The 14,792-nt window shown below is 45.4% G+C and overlaps 1 protein-coding gene across 2 annotated transcripts in view; it reads left to right on the top strand.

The window, feature by feature from the left end:
• The window catches only part of LOC144157643 (uncharacterized), a 45,543-nt gene that overhangs the window by 11,194 nt on the left and 19,557 nt on the right, over positions 1-14,792 (top strand). The window contains exon 4 of one of the 2 annotated variants that reach the window (XM_077688463.1): positions 748-834. The exons of the other annotated variant lie outside the window; for it this stretch is intronic. Within the exon in view, the coding sequence (XP_077544589.1) occupies positions 748-834 (87 nt within the window). The remainder of the gene's footprint in view (positions 1-747; positions 835-14,792) is intronic. 2 annotated transcript variants of the gene reach the window in all.

Genomic DNA, 14,792 nt, shown 5'->3' with positions numbered 1-14,792 from the left:
ACTAAAATGATTGCTGCGGTCTACCACCTGGCAAGCTGAAGCATTGAAGCAGAAGTATCTCTAGGAGAAATCACGCGCTATTTTATAAACGTGTGCGGCTGCTTGCATCGCCAAGCGTCGTTTCGCCAAGCGTGAGTGCCTGTAAGGCCTGTGGAGGAACCGAGAACCCACCCTTTCCAGCACGTTATTTACTGCACGGTCGAATACATACCTCTGACACCGCAAATATTTAACATGCCCGAATGCCTCCCCGAACACCTGAAGAGGCACGCAGCGTCCCCGTGGCTGCTGGTATGCCAAAAGAAGCAGGGACCTCACCAAAGTGACGACAGAAACCTCGTATTTTTCTAAGTAGGTGTAAACCTGTCGCTTAAAAGTGCTACGAAGTAAGACGTAGCTTCTTCAAGACTTGAGAAGGTGTGCGCTGCGTCTATCACCAGCATGCATCACAGTGTGTGCACTGAATGCGGGCTGCTCGGCACGGCTTTGTAAGCTGCCTTAATCAAGCGTAAGTAATAAGGACAGCGCTTCTAATTCAACGTGTTGAATAAGTGAACTTTCGCCTCAATAAATATTTATAACCGGGTTTTCCTAATGCTCTCAATCTGAAAGGTATCTCAACCCATTTGTTTACGCTTTCGACAGATATCGTCTCATTGCTTTTCTGCATTATAATGGCGCGTTGTTTTGAACCCTAAGTCTCGAAGGAACGCTTTATTTTTTGCCTGGGTTGTGTTTGGTTTTCAGACACTTGTCACAACTATACCGGTGAGGTGTCCTACAGCGACTACAGCACCTGCATGTTCGGAATTTGTCCTTTACCACCGGACACCCGTAAGAAAGTTTTTCATGCGCTTTCTCAGTGCAGTATTATTTATTAAACCTAGCACAATTGCCAGTTAAAAAAAGCGGGATAAAATGTCAATAGGTTTACTTCCACTTACAGCAACAATTAAATGAAAAAAACCCGCCCGCATCTTTCCACGGGGGGAACTCGAGTGAATGCGTCGCAGAGTGGTGGGGGTATCGCGTGAATGTTGCGTAATTGGGTATGGTTTGGGAATACTTAATTGTTATTTCGTCTTTATTATTCTTATTTATTGAATGAAGGAGAAGCGAAGGCAAGGAGTGTAAAGTTAAAGTCTGTATTTATTGCTTGGTGCCCTCAAGCAAAGCGTAAAGTCAAGCGAAAGCCAAGCAAAGACGCCCTTGACTCAATTCCGAACGCGCGCTCCACCGCTTATATACACACCGCCCGCGTTCGAGGGAGAGGAGTACGGGGGAGAGACGCGCATGCGCACACTTCCGTACACAAGCGCGCGAACTTTCCACGCACCCACCACGCCGTTATCCCGTGTACACGCCCTGCCGCCGTTACTGTTGAGCGCGACGCAGCGCACGGGTAGCTACGACGCATGCGCGCACAGACGCGCTCCCCCCGCACCGCCGCAGCTGTTGTTGAGAGCGACGGAGCGCACGGGGTACTCGCGCTCCTCCCGCACCGCCGCACCTGTTGTTGAGAGCGAGGAGGGTACGGGGGAGAGACGCGCACCTGCTCCTCGACGCGACGCGCATGCGCAGTGAGCGTGTGGACGGCACCGACAACATCGACGAGTGACATCGCGAGCCAAAGAAATGCTCCGCATTTAAAAAAGCTACATTTCTCCGTAGCATCTGGAGGGAAGATACTAAGATTTCTCGTTTAGGCCAGAGATAAGATCTGCTGGACAACAGAAATAAAATTTTCTCTAACCTCAGCTTCCTGCAGTGTCAGGCGACTCCACAAAAATTACAAAATAAACTCAACTGATGAACAACAAACCGAGCGCTTCTCCAGAAGAGTATCTTTAGACCGACGTCCAACGCTTGCAAAAGCGTGTAAGATACCCAAACAAAGCAGAATCACAATACTTCCCTTTTAGCAATACCAAAACAATGTACAACTGCACAACCGCTTCACAAAAATGTTGGACTTACTCGTATATATATTTTCAAATCTTGCAGTTTCCAGGATATAGATTGTTTTTTTTTAGCACCTTAATGTGAGGCGTAGCGCCATTGTACTTTTGATTGGGCTATTTAGAGTTAGGGCTGGATCTTTCTATGGCACAAGCACGCAATGTCCAAAATGCCCTTTGGCATAGCCAATCTCTCGGACAAAAAGCTATGTCGTGCAAGTGTGGGTTACCCCTCACCTAGCACGCCAATGCTGACCTTCAGTGCGCTGAACTAGCAGTAGCAATATTTCGGGAAAGACTTGTAGTGATTCATGTTCACGCGACACGAGTGAGAATGTTATTCTGTGCTTTTAACTCACTCAGCCAGAAGGTACAAAACATACCCGTTAAAACAGCCATAGCCAATTTTATGCTTTTACCGCGAATAATATGAGCTATGACTGTTAAGCACAAACTTCGCCTTGACCTACACTTACTCAATAATGGTCGTCTCTCATTACGCATTTGTATTAACGTTAATGGGAGACCTATTACACTGGTCAATTGTACGTACCGCTTCCTAAATTATTTACAGTGTACGAATGAATGCAAGCCAATCAATCAACCTTGTTCACAAACCCTATCGGAAAACCCGGCGTTTTCCGGCGTTGAAAAAAACGCTGGAACACGCCGGAGGGAATGGAAAACGCCGGAACACGCCGATCACGCCGGGAGCAACGCGGGAAGGACACGCTGGGGGCAGGGCTCCCACGCGGGCGCGCCGGATAGCAAGAATCCTCGCTGGAACGGGGTCCAATGGGCGCTGGAGCGCCACTGCAAGGCTGGACACGCGGGAAGGCCGCGCGCTAGTGCACTACTTCTGTTGCGACGCTCGACGTTGTCTCAAGCCAACGTTAAGCGCCGCGAACGCCACTGATGCTCCGGGATCCCTCGGGTGTTAGCGGCGAATGTCTTGCTGATAAGTCGCAATTGCTTAGCGTGCGCGGAACGGTAGAATTACTAGGAATAGCTTCGTGCGAGTGGAAAGTGTAATTCGCCTACCGTGAAGTTCCGAGAGAACGGCCTCCTCCGACACATCGCCCACCCCCGTTAGGGGTGAAATATTCAAGATCCCAAAGATTGAACTAGCTTCGACGCTTTCGAAAGCCCGGGGTGCTCCCTTCGCGAAACCGTCCCGCGTTAGCGAACACCGCCGATGTCTCGATTTCGAACAAAATAGACACAAACTTTCCGGCTTTTCTACTTGATATCTCCGCAGTTTTGGTTGGCGGTGCGGCTACTTTTTTGTAGTTTTCGTACCTCACCCGAAAGTTCGCCCATCCCGTATTTTTTTTTCACTAGATAGCTCTAATCACTCTAAGAAATCGGCGCAGGTGGACTTCACGACAACGCCCCAGAACGACCATTCAGCGTGCTTAAATGTTTAAATTTGGCGAATGACGAGGCCCAGCATGCGATTGAAGTAAAAAATAGGATCTGCGCTGAGACAACAGCGCACACGCACGCCTTGCACAGTTGTCCTAGGGCAGATCCTAGTTTTTACTTTAATCGCATGCGGGCCTCGTTATTCGCCAAATTCGCACATTTTAGCACGCTGAATGGTCGTTCTGGGGCGTTGTCGTCAAGCCCACCTGCGCCGATTTCTTAGGGTGATTTGGGTGGGCGTTCTTCGTAACTTTACGGTAACTGCAAATCCTCTCGTAATCGCCGTTTGTTATATGCCTGGTTGACGGTTACATATAAAAAAAGACTTAGATACCTTATTCAACATTGACAACTCAACTGGGCAGCCATTACGCTAATTTTTCAATGTTAGCATAATTTTCTAATTCCGAACTAGTGGTTAATGTAACTAATAGCCCAACACATTCGGGGTGTTAAGTACATTTCTGTTGCTATTCGACTTGTAAGATGTTTGTCAGCATCCATCCAAAACCAAATACCTCGCGATAAGAATTCCCCAAAGCATTTTAAAACAAGTTTTGCATTCATTCATTTATTCATTCCTTCATATCAGCCCTGTTCGGGATTTTACAGGAGTGGAATGAAAATAACAAGAAGAAACCATGGATGCCAATAAGTTCAAGCATTGAACCAAAAAGCCATACAACAAAATACAACATACGTGTGAAAGTAATGATGGATCGGCTTACCAACTTTCACTACGCCACCATAGACAATAGAGACACAGCATATATACATATACACATACACACATAGATATACACATACACATATTTGTACACACATATACAGATATACAAAAATGCATACATATAAACCATTCACTAAAGGTTATGACAAAGAGAGCTGGCTTTAAGAATAAAAAATGGGTCCAATCCACGTTGTCAAGGTGGTTGGAAAGCAAAGCTTTAAACGGCACCCACAACAATTGGTCATGCGACTTCACTTGAATTCACAAACATAACTCTACACACAGTGAAATCAGAGATTCTGCCAGCCATTACCTGGAATTCGCGGGGGGGGGGGTCCCAAACGCACCAGCAGCGTTAGCCCCGGCCGGGCTAGAGCAGCAGATGCCGCCGCTGTAGCCCGGCCGTGCGTCGACAGAAAACAGAGAGGAGCGTCTTTCCAAAAATGAGACAGCGGAACCTAGCCATCCTGATGTGCTACCTAAGGGCTGCAACACAGGACAAAAGCGCAGACACCAAACAATTCGGCATGTGAGCTTAGCGATTCCCATTTACACAGATTTAAACTAGTTAGTTTAGTAAGTTTGAGAATTGCAAGAAAGCTGAGGGAACTTTTATGATCAATATTTATCAGAACTACTTGCTCCTTTTGCATTTTGTAATACCACTTAAAACACAACCGAATTGGTATTCACCGATTTAGAAAACGAAGACTTATTCGTGGCAAGCAGTGCGCAAAAGGTAGTGTTTTTCTAGCAGCCAGATGTCTGCATGTAGTCTCTACATTTTGTTTTCCCACCCTGCTAAACCAATCCTTAACGTACCTTTGCCATACGACCACTTAATTCCATTGGGTCTCGGTTACTCAGGAGGTGCTTTCAAACAAGTTAATCAAGCCATGTGAGGGAAGCGTGCAATAGACACGAAGATGATCCAAAACAAGCCCAAAACAACCATCGCTAAAGCAGACGACATAGCCGTCTCACCGACGTGCTCATGAGGAGGCTCCTCTACACAGGGAACGCTGGGTGGGTGAATTCACCGCGCCATCTACAGTGTGCTCCGTGAGTGAAACCTTTGCCCCCCCCCCCTCCCCCTCCTCCCTTCGCCACTGTCTTCGCCGTGTTGGGAGTTTGTCGTCTTGCACACCATGAAAGAACCGTTGGCTGGTAGAGGTAGAAAGCTTTGCTTTAAAAAGGCAGTTGTTGACGTTGAGGTTACAAAGTTACAAGCCTTTACCCCCATGAGGGTTACTTGTTATGGCCCTTTCTTGTTACATGACTTTGTTAGGTTTCAGATCACAATGCTGAAATACAAGTGTGAATGGCATTTGATTGATTGATTGTAGGGTTTAACGCACCGACGCAACTCAGGCGATGAGGCGTGCTGTGGTGGAGGGCTCCGGATTAATTTTGACCACCTGGGGATCTGTTACGTGCGTTGAAATCTCGAACACACGGGCGTTTTTGCTTTTTGCCTCCATCAGAAAAGCGGCCGCTGTGGCCAGGAACCGAACATGTGTACTCGTGCTCAGCAGCAGAACGCCTTAGCCACTGAGCTACCGCGGCGGGTGAGTGTGAATGGCAACAGAATGGGTTTCATCAGTCCCGTTCAATCATGTTCGGCATCAGGCATAAAAATGCCTTCTTTTCTTGATTGAACTCAATGTAAATGCAGCTCCTGATAATGTCACTTGGTTCGAGAACTGTAGGAACATCGCTTCCAGACAAAAAACATGGTTTTATGTGCCGAGGAAATGAAGAAGAATCCAAAAATAAAACCTCTCGGCACAGCAAAAAGCACTTGCTGCATCCGCAGCGTGATGCCAGCACTATTTTTTCTATCCTAAAGCAGCCTTTGCACGTTTCCACAAACGTGGTGTCACTCTTTGTGGGCCTCTTATACAGGGTGCTGTGATAGATTTGATGCTTAACTATCAGTTTCTCGTAACACTCAACCTTCTCATAGCCAAGCTCATTCAAAGCATCCCTTTCAGGGGTGCTAAGAATGGCATGCTTGTTGCGCCCAAGCAACGTGGCATCACCCTCCTGAACTGCACTGGAAACTTGTGCATGTTCCAAGAACTCCTTGCAAATGCTCTTCTCATCTTCGGTAAGCATGCATCCAACTGCTAAGCAGCTATCCAGGCACTGCTCCATTACAACACGCCCCACAACCTGGTGAGGTAGTCCATTCGCTGCTGTAATGGACTTTACAAGTTTGCCGTTTCCACCTTCAAACGTGAAACAGGAATTGGCCCACAATGGTCCCAGGTCCCGGACGCTGTCACCAAGATGCAGCAGGGAATGCACGTTGAATGTCGCTGCCGTGGGCTCGAACAATGGTGGTGCGCACCGCTCCACAAAGGCAAACAGGAGGCACTCTGAAATTGATAAAGCATAACAACCAGGGAACAATGTTACAAGAACCATGGGAGTTGCAATTCACCCACACGAAAAAAATGGATGCTAGTGGGTAGCATGTCACATCTGCATCAAACAACATTAATGCCAGCACATATTTATAAAAACATCTGAAATCAGTCATAAAGAGTAAGCACTAAATTGGTGCGCTTAATATTTCACTAAGATAACTTCTTATAGGCACAACAGTCAAGGTGACAGCACTTGAAAAGGACATTATGCGGTTAAAAGAAAAAAAAATCCTGGAGACACCTTTGTCTGCCTAAGTGGATTAAAGATGAAAGCATTCGGGCTTCAGCTGGCATTTTAGGCCTCTGCGCACCTGCCTTGTTCCTGTACTTCTGTGGCTGACCAAGCTCAACCGACATAGAAATTGGCAGTAAACCCCCTTGAAGATGGGTTTACTCTACATGCCTAAGTGGCAGCTGCTGATGGGGAGTTGAACCATCAGTTGCCAAAATCTATGCTGCCTCTGTCGACACCACCATAGTGGAAATTTTCATTGCTGCACTAAGGGTTTTCATTGTTACTGTTTTCATTTTTTATTCAAGAAATTGGCCAAAAATTTCGAACTCCAAGCTCGTATCTCCTTCAAAAAGTTTGGTAACAACCCAGAATACAATGACAGCTAGTGAGTGTACAGGTACCGTCAAAAGTAATTGGAGCATGGGAGCTGTGGCCGAACTGCATAGGAGCGCCGTGTAGCTACACCGGCGGCAAACGAATGGACGACAACACGCATGCGTGGCTGCCGACGCCGATAGCTCATCTAAACTTCTCAACCCACTTATTTTAACATGGCTTCCAGCGTTGTCCGCAGCATACTGGTCCCAACAATGGCACTGATAGCAGAGGCGGTATTTGGCAGCGTCGCTCACACACTTTCAGCCCACGCAAGCTGCTGGAAAAGTGTCGCAGTCGCAAGTGACAATTTTTCTTTTCTAATATTTTTACATCGGTTTGCTAACAACGCGTCATTGCCGAGACCAGTACGCTGCGAACAACGCTGGAAGCCACGTTAAAAGAAGTGGGTTGAGAAGTATAGAGGGGCTATCGGTGTCGGCAGGCACGGATGCGTGTGTCGTCCATTCGTTTGCTGCCGGTGCAGCTACATTGTACTCCTATGCGGTTTGGCCACAGCTCCCTTGCTCCAATTACGTGTGACGGCAACTGTACATGCATGTGCAGATGCACTGAAACTTCTTTTCATAAACATAAGACAGATAATAAATCTCTGTTTTTGAGAGAACATAATTCCAATTACCGATTCTTTTCACAACACATCACGACCCCCCATGAAAAGAAGAATCGCAATACCCCTCCTTGAAGGTAATCAATGGCATGCGACTGTACTCTGCTCTCTGCACAACCACCACATTCTCTTATGCATAGTAGGGTCATGGTACTGCTCATCAATTGAGGTGTGATTGAGTCTCTCGCTAAGAGGAAGTAGGTCATGATTACATTTCCCCTTCATCAGAAACAGAAAAGCTGCTTTGGCTAAAAATTGAACTCATGCTTGTGTTCACAAAAACAGCATCGTAACCTTAGCTGCCACTGCTGGGGCAGTATTGACAACCATGAATGGTAAGTGTTTTTATAAAATGCCCAGGACAATAAGGGGGATCTTGTCTCAGCTAACAAAGCCTGGATGTGAATTTTTAAAAATTTAACACAGTGCAAATTTTGTTATGTAAAAGCATCACAGTGTTCAGCGAGCAATTACCTGCACGGTCAATTTCTCCTGGGCTGATTGCTTCCTGAAGAAGAATGTGCACTGCTTCCGACAACTTCGACAGGTGGCGCCAATACTCCAGTGGAAGCACACCATCAAGGCAAGGAAGTGCGTAGTACAGGAGCCAATTCCTCCATTCCGTTGCCTTCCACTGAATGCGCACACCGATCGGTCGGGGTAGCCTTGTCACACAATGAGGAGGGTGAATGCTGAGCAATCGCTGATTGACTTTCTTCAAGGTTGGCGGGTCACCTGCATTGAAAAGTTGAGATAAGTACTATTTGTAATCGCTTTCATTGACATTATAACTGCTTCTTATAAAATCCTGACCAATGAGTGCATCAAAACTATGAATAAATTTCGTTCCAATACACCGCTTAAAACAACTGGCTAGGCTTCGTGCTTGTTATGAAAAAAAAAAGAACAGAAGTCACAATACATGTATTGCCATAGATTAAATGTTTGATGCTACTAATGTAAAGCTGGGAACAAATCTGTTTATAGGGACCAGTCACTGCTCACAGGGCGTGACGAATAAGTGCACCCAGCGCCACCCCTCGGAATCTTGAGCAAACTTAGGGTCAGTGGGAGCCAGACGGCGGGTGCGCGTTCATATGTTCGACACCTCTCGGTTGTTTGTTTTTGCGATTCTGCGACTGTTTTTGAAAGGTGTCTCGTGCTCGAAAACTGTTCTGGCAAATAGTTTCCCCACACCTCAAGTGCTTCTGTGCGGTTTCTGCACAATTACAGGGCTAGACTACTAGTTTCGGCCTCACGTGCGCGAGAAGAGGCAGACATTGTACGTTGCCAGGCGCAAGTACGCCGTGAAAGAAATTGACGAGAGAGACATCGTAGCGAACTGACATTTTCAGCAAGGGAAGCGTATCTACAGCGCTTCTTTCCAGGTTTTCGTGTACCACGGCTCCAGCGTATACAAAGGCGCTTCACGACAGGGGCGTGTTTGTGTTGTAGCTGTTTTGGCGCACCCACACTACTGTTACTTTTTCTGTGGCCCTTCTCCAGCTCGGTTGGTGTTGTCAGTGATTAACAACGCATTCTAAACGTTATTAGCTGATGACACAAAGTTAATCCAGTTTCACCCAGTGTGCAACCTGCTGATACAGCAGAGCTGCGTGTTGTCTTACGAAGATTCCGTTTAGTTTCGGCTTCTTTCTTAGAGTATGTTAGTCGTCTTAGCAGTAAATGTGATTCAATTTGTTCCGGCCATTACGTATTCCCCATAAAAGTATTTCCTCCTCCTCTCCCTCCTCTGCTTAAAAAAATAATCTGAACTTTCAGAGTACCCGAACGCATTAAAGGAGTCAAATAACGCGTTTGATATCTTGCCACGCTCTCGCTTGGAATGCGTGGCCGAACACTGTGCTATTTCGGGAACCAAGTAAGGCAGTAGACGGGACGCTTGTTGACATTGATTTAGCACCACCCGGGAATTGCTGTGAGCATATTCCTGTGCCGCCTTCTGGCCTCCATTCGGTGCCGTGAATGTCGCTAAAAAAAGGGTTACTGCTGAAAAAACAATAGTGGCGGAAGCCGTAATACCTTGTGTTCCGTGAATACTACTGCATGCGATTCACAAATACTGCAGTCTGCGATATGTATGAACCACTGAAAGCAAACGTTTTAGTTTTTCGTACTGCAGAAAGCCATTTCTTGTGACGCTCATTCTCCTACGGCTGCCCGGGAAACCCGGGCTGCCCTTCATGATTTTGGCGGTCCTTCACGCAGCAGATGGGGCGCTGCCACGAATTCTTTCCTGCAGCATTTTGATCCTTTCGGACACTGCAGCTTGCCATTATCACAATGTTTTTTTAAAAAACGTCCGCCACAGAGTGCAGAACCGAACGCAGCGTGCGTGTTTTCACATGCACTGAACGGCTGGTCGCGACCTCCACTGACCCAAAGAGGCGGCGCTGCAATTGCGGCAGTGTCCGGTGCCTATAAATAGCATTCGAATATTTTTTCTGCCTATGCAGATTGCACTTCATGCTACCATATGTTGAACCCATGCATGGTACATACCAATGTAGTATGCTGGTATGCTAGTGGGGTTCCCCTTCATCGGGTTGTAGAACATCAGTTCCGTCACTTGCTTGCACACTCCTTGCAGCACACAGTGCATGTATTCGACACTTACACCATGGACCAAATTGAAACCTATAAAATGTCAAGCATAGGAACAAAACATTGGAGTCAAGAAGTGTGACCCAACTGTTTGCGAAGGCAACTTGTTCCCTCCAAGAAATAGATCAATACTAAATACCAGAGAAGAAACAAATGAATGTTTAGCAAGGTGCCATTAAAGGAGCCATGAAGACAAAATACAAGTTTGGTTTATTAGAAAGGCTGCTTTGTCCTGATAAAAATGATACCGATTTCATCGCAAACTTCCAAAAAATAACGGAGATATTAAAGAAAACGTGTGGAGCTGTGGCGACTCGCTAGCCGGTTTCCAGCAACTTTTCTATGACGTCACAGAATCTTGTTTGGGCGATTGACGGCGGCCGAACTAATCAATCGCCAGGACACGTGACTGGACGATTGTAGTGGGGCCGTCAGTTCCGTTTGATCGAATCACTCGAATGCTAACGTGCACCTAACCCACTGAAAATTATGTTTTTAGTGCTGGCCCATATGACGTCACTCGCGCCGAATACACGTCACTGTGGCGCGAAATTTGAAAGTTCTTAAGTATTTCTTGCATTTTTATCGGTTAAAAAACGTCTTTCGTGGCTGGAATGGAGCTGAGTGAGGTACTGAAGCCTAGCGCCTTAAAGTTAAACAAAGTTGTATTTTCTCTTCATGGACCCTTTAAGTGGGCTTGCAGTTTACTTCATACAGAAATGGGAAATGAGAAGTGATTTTTATTAGTAATTTATTGGCACCTCATTTTGCAACATGGAGAGAAGGGGAAACAGCCCAGACACAAGAAGGCTTGCATTCATTTAATTATCAAGAAGTCTACGCTCTTCTTAGTCTGCTGTCTGCATTTCTCAGTGGCCTGGGTAGGCCCTGACAAAAAAAACCCTTAACCAGTTATACCTATACTAACTTGAAAAAATTACTTTAAAATGGCACTAACAGCTCAACAATTTTATCTTTTGACTGATTTGATTTTTCCGATATTATTTATCAACAAGAAAAATGCAATCAAAAATGCCATTTCCCTCCTACTATTTTCCCTGTTGATATGCTATCGACTACAACAACTCCTTGGCGAGTCCACAAGACTAAATCGGCGAAATGTTGGCACGATTAACCTGTACATCCCTTCAGTGAACAAAAAAAAAGACGATGGCAACCATGAAATGGGTGAAAATCACAATTTTGAAAGCTGGGATAGAATAAAAACGCATCGCAAGTCAGTGTAACATCATTACAATAGTTGGGCCAGTGGCTGTAAGTGACTCAACGTTCTCTGTTTTCCCAGTAAACAGGGTAAACGTGCACTCATTAGTAAAATAATGAAGTAAATGAGAAAAACTGCGGAATGCAGCCACAAATATGATTTTGACTACTCGACATCAGCATCCTTTCAATGCTCTGATTACTCATTGATCACTGATCAGACTACTATTCGTACGTCGCGACATCACTGCTGACATGATGTAATTGGAGATTTGAAAGTTGGTCAATAATTAAAATCCCTTTATGGTGAGAATGTCTTTAGAAGCCTGAATGTACTTCAGTGAGTTTAAAAAGGCTAGTTTGTTCAAATAAAACAACAATATATGTTGCTTCATTGTCCCTAAGTAATTTGCCTTCCATCCCTAGAATAAATTTAAGGCCAAATATTTGAAACATGTTCATGGAAAATTCTTAGCTTGTTATGCAAGCAAAGAAGGGGGAAAAAGGTGGACAATATTTCTTTGTCCATACCACCGCAAGATTACAACATAAGGAAAATGTGGAAATGCACATTTGCAGACACTAGCTTTTCAGCACAAAAAGCAGTCAAAAATTATACAGATCCACAGCAATAACAGGGATCACTACACTCCTTGCACCCAGAAATGGGCCAAGTTTTGAAGATGGTGATATGCTTTTGCCCCACAGATGTGCCACGCAAAAGTCTTAAAAGTGTAGTTGCATCTAGATGCACAGTGCTACTGGAAATTGGGAGTAAAATTATTTGCCTTCGTATATGAATATTTTTTTAAACGTCTGGAATGATTTAATCACCCCATGTCGATGACAGGACAGTAAAAATGCAATTGCACTCTAGCATGTACCTTTGGTTTCTTTTTAGATGATGTTCAATCAGTGAACATTACGGATTTATTGGTGGAGTAATCGACTAAAGGAATTAACTAATGAGGCTAAACATTTTTAAATGTGATCCAGCCAAGTCTGCAGGAAGCTCCATACAGTAGACAATTTCACAAAACACCCGGTACAGCACTCACCTCGCAGATTCATCAAGGCTGATGGTCCATTGAAGCCGTTGAACCTTTCATCTTGAACAAAGGCCATGTGCATGTCGCGCACAACTCCAAGATGTGTTCTAGGTTCTGTTTGTTGGCTGGTGTAGCGCAAGCTGCCTGGAAGTGAGAATAATTTGCTTGACACATTTCAAATTGCATTTCAGTGTTGATAGCTACTTGCAAAAACGCATGGCATATAGGCAACAGGAGAAAGTGGGGAAAAGTGAACAAGCATGTACTGGGAGTGTATAGTTCCCAGCAACAGTAGCTGCTGAAAACACATACCTGTATAAAAGACCCCTTTTTACACTTCTGGAAAGTAGCAAAATTCACCTGCTCTCAGGGGCTGCTCTGCTAATGTCAGATCTATAGTATAGCTTGGGACGCAGCCAGAGGGGGGTTTTGAACCCCCTTTGTAATTTTTTTCCACGCAGGGTGTAAGCTAGGCTTGGAGTTTCTTCGGCAAAACTCCGCTATTCCAATTTTCCAATAACTCGTAAGCCCCTGCGAAAAGAATATTCGGGCTACGGCCCTGCATGTACCAGTTGATTTTGCAATAGCATTTGTAGTGAAGAATGCAACCAAACAACAAATGTAAGCTGAAGTAAAAATGAGAGAAGCCCTCTGTACGAGTGATTTACTCACCCTGACTTGTGCTCGTATTTGTAGCTTCATTGTGCTCCTCATATTAAACACATTCCAACTAGCCACATTACTTTGCTTATGCAAACATGCCTGCCAATGCAATGTGGCAGTTCAGCTACCCCTCCTAAGTTGTGTTTTTCAGTAGAGCAGGACCAATTTCAATAGCGAAAATGGAGACTGTAGTGTTACAACGACTTGCGCTCCCTAATTGAAGGTTTAGAGAACTCACACTTAGCAAATTTAAAAAAAAAAAAAAACTTCTCCTGGCACAGTCACATTCCATGCTGCACTGAGTTTAGTGGCCTTTTAGCATTGAGTATTACTGTCAGCTGTTTTCATGGCAATTCACCACAGTAAAACAAAAAGGTAGCGCCACGCAAAATCTAAATGGGAAATCAAAAAACGGCTTTATTATTTAAATACTCTGGCCCTACTTCATATCTGAACAAAATTTCTGCAAGCAAAGGTTACTGCAACAGTATTCTGTCTAACCCCATTTCCTTTTTAGCTTTCTCAAACGGTGTAGCGGATCACCTTTAAAGGGTAACCAGATGAAGCGACAGCGACGAGCACCGTGAAAAATGTAACTCAATAGGTACAGCACACAGGCAGTGTGGGCGACAGCACCAAGTGAAAAGAATTAACACAGTTCTGCTAATGCTCTCTGTCACTGTTGCTCATTTGTGGGCTGCTTCTGGCAGGCTAAACGTCGCTGTCGTCACCCCCAGTGCCCTTTGCATAATTTTCTAGCTCACCACTTGCCAACACTGCTTGTTTGCTGTACCGATTGGTGTTGGCTGTACCCACTGAGTTGTGTGTTTTTTGCATTGCTCATCGCCGTAGCTGCGTGTGGTTACCCCTTTAGAGTGAAATAAGATTCAGCAATGCAGGTCTGTAGTTAACCTGCAATGAAATTTACACAACATTGTGATAAATTTGAGTGCCACGACAATACCACACTTGGAACTAAGTAATGAATGCTGGCAAACCAATTACCTCCACTGCGGGTAGTCGACGTGAAGCACCGAGGGCAGCCGTGGCAACCGTTGTGAAGAATCATATTCATTACAGCTGCCCGTGCCGGTGCATCCACAGCACAACACAGTACGAACACTCTAGAACAGTGCACAGAACCTTCGTGCTCCCACACAATCGGTGTCATGGCTGAGATTTCGTCCGTGAACCTTGACAGAAAGGTTTGCATTTCGGGGTGTCCGGGCCCAAACCAAAGTCCAGCCAGCACGGGATGTTTAAATCGCACACTCGGTGGGAGTTCATTTAGAGTGAACTGTAGGGGCCACATGGATGTTTTTGAGGACTTGAAGACAGGGCTTCCATCAGTGTTGATAGTAAGGGTGAGATCATCCACACCTAATTTTTCATTTTCCCTCAACTCACGGAATGCTGCACCACTTACAATGTCTGTGACTTCATCG

This window comes from Haemaphysalis longicornis, unplaced genomic scaffold (assembly GCF_048455015.1).
Source record: "Haemaphysalis longicornis isolate Haplotype H1 unplaced genomic scaffold, Haemaphysalis longicornis Haplotype H1 scaffold_10, whole genome shotgun sequence".
NCBI classification, from domain to species: domain Eukaryota; kingdom Metazoa; phylum Arthropoda; class Arachnida; order Ixodida; family Ixodidae; genus Haemaphysalis; species Haemaphysalis longicornis.
This window is presented reverse-complemented; position numbering and strand designations above follow the sequence as displayed.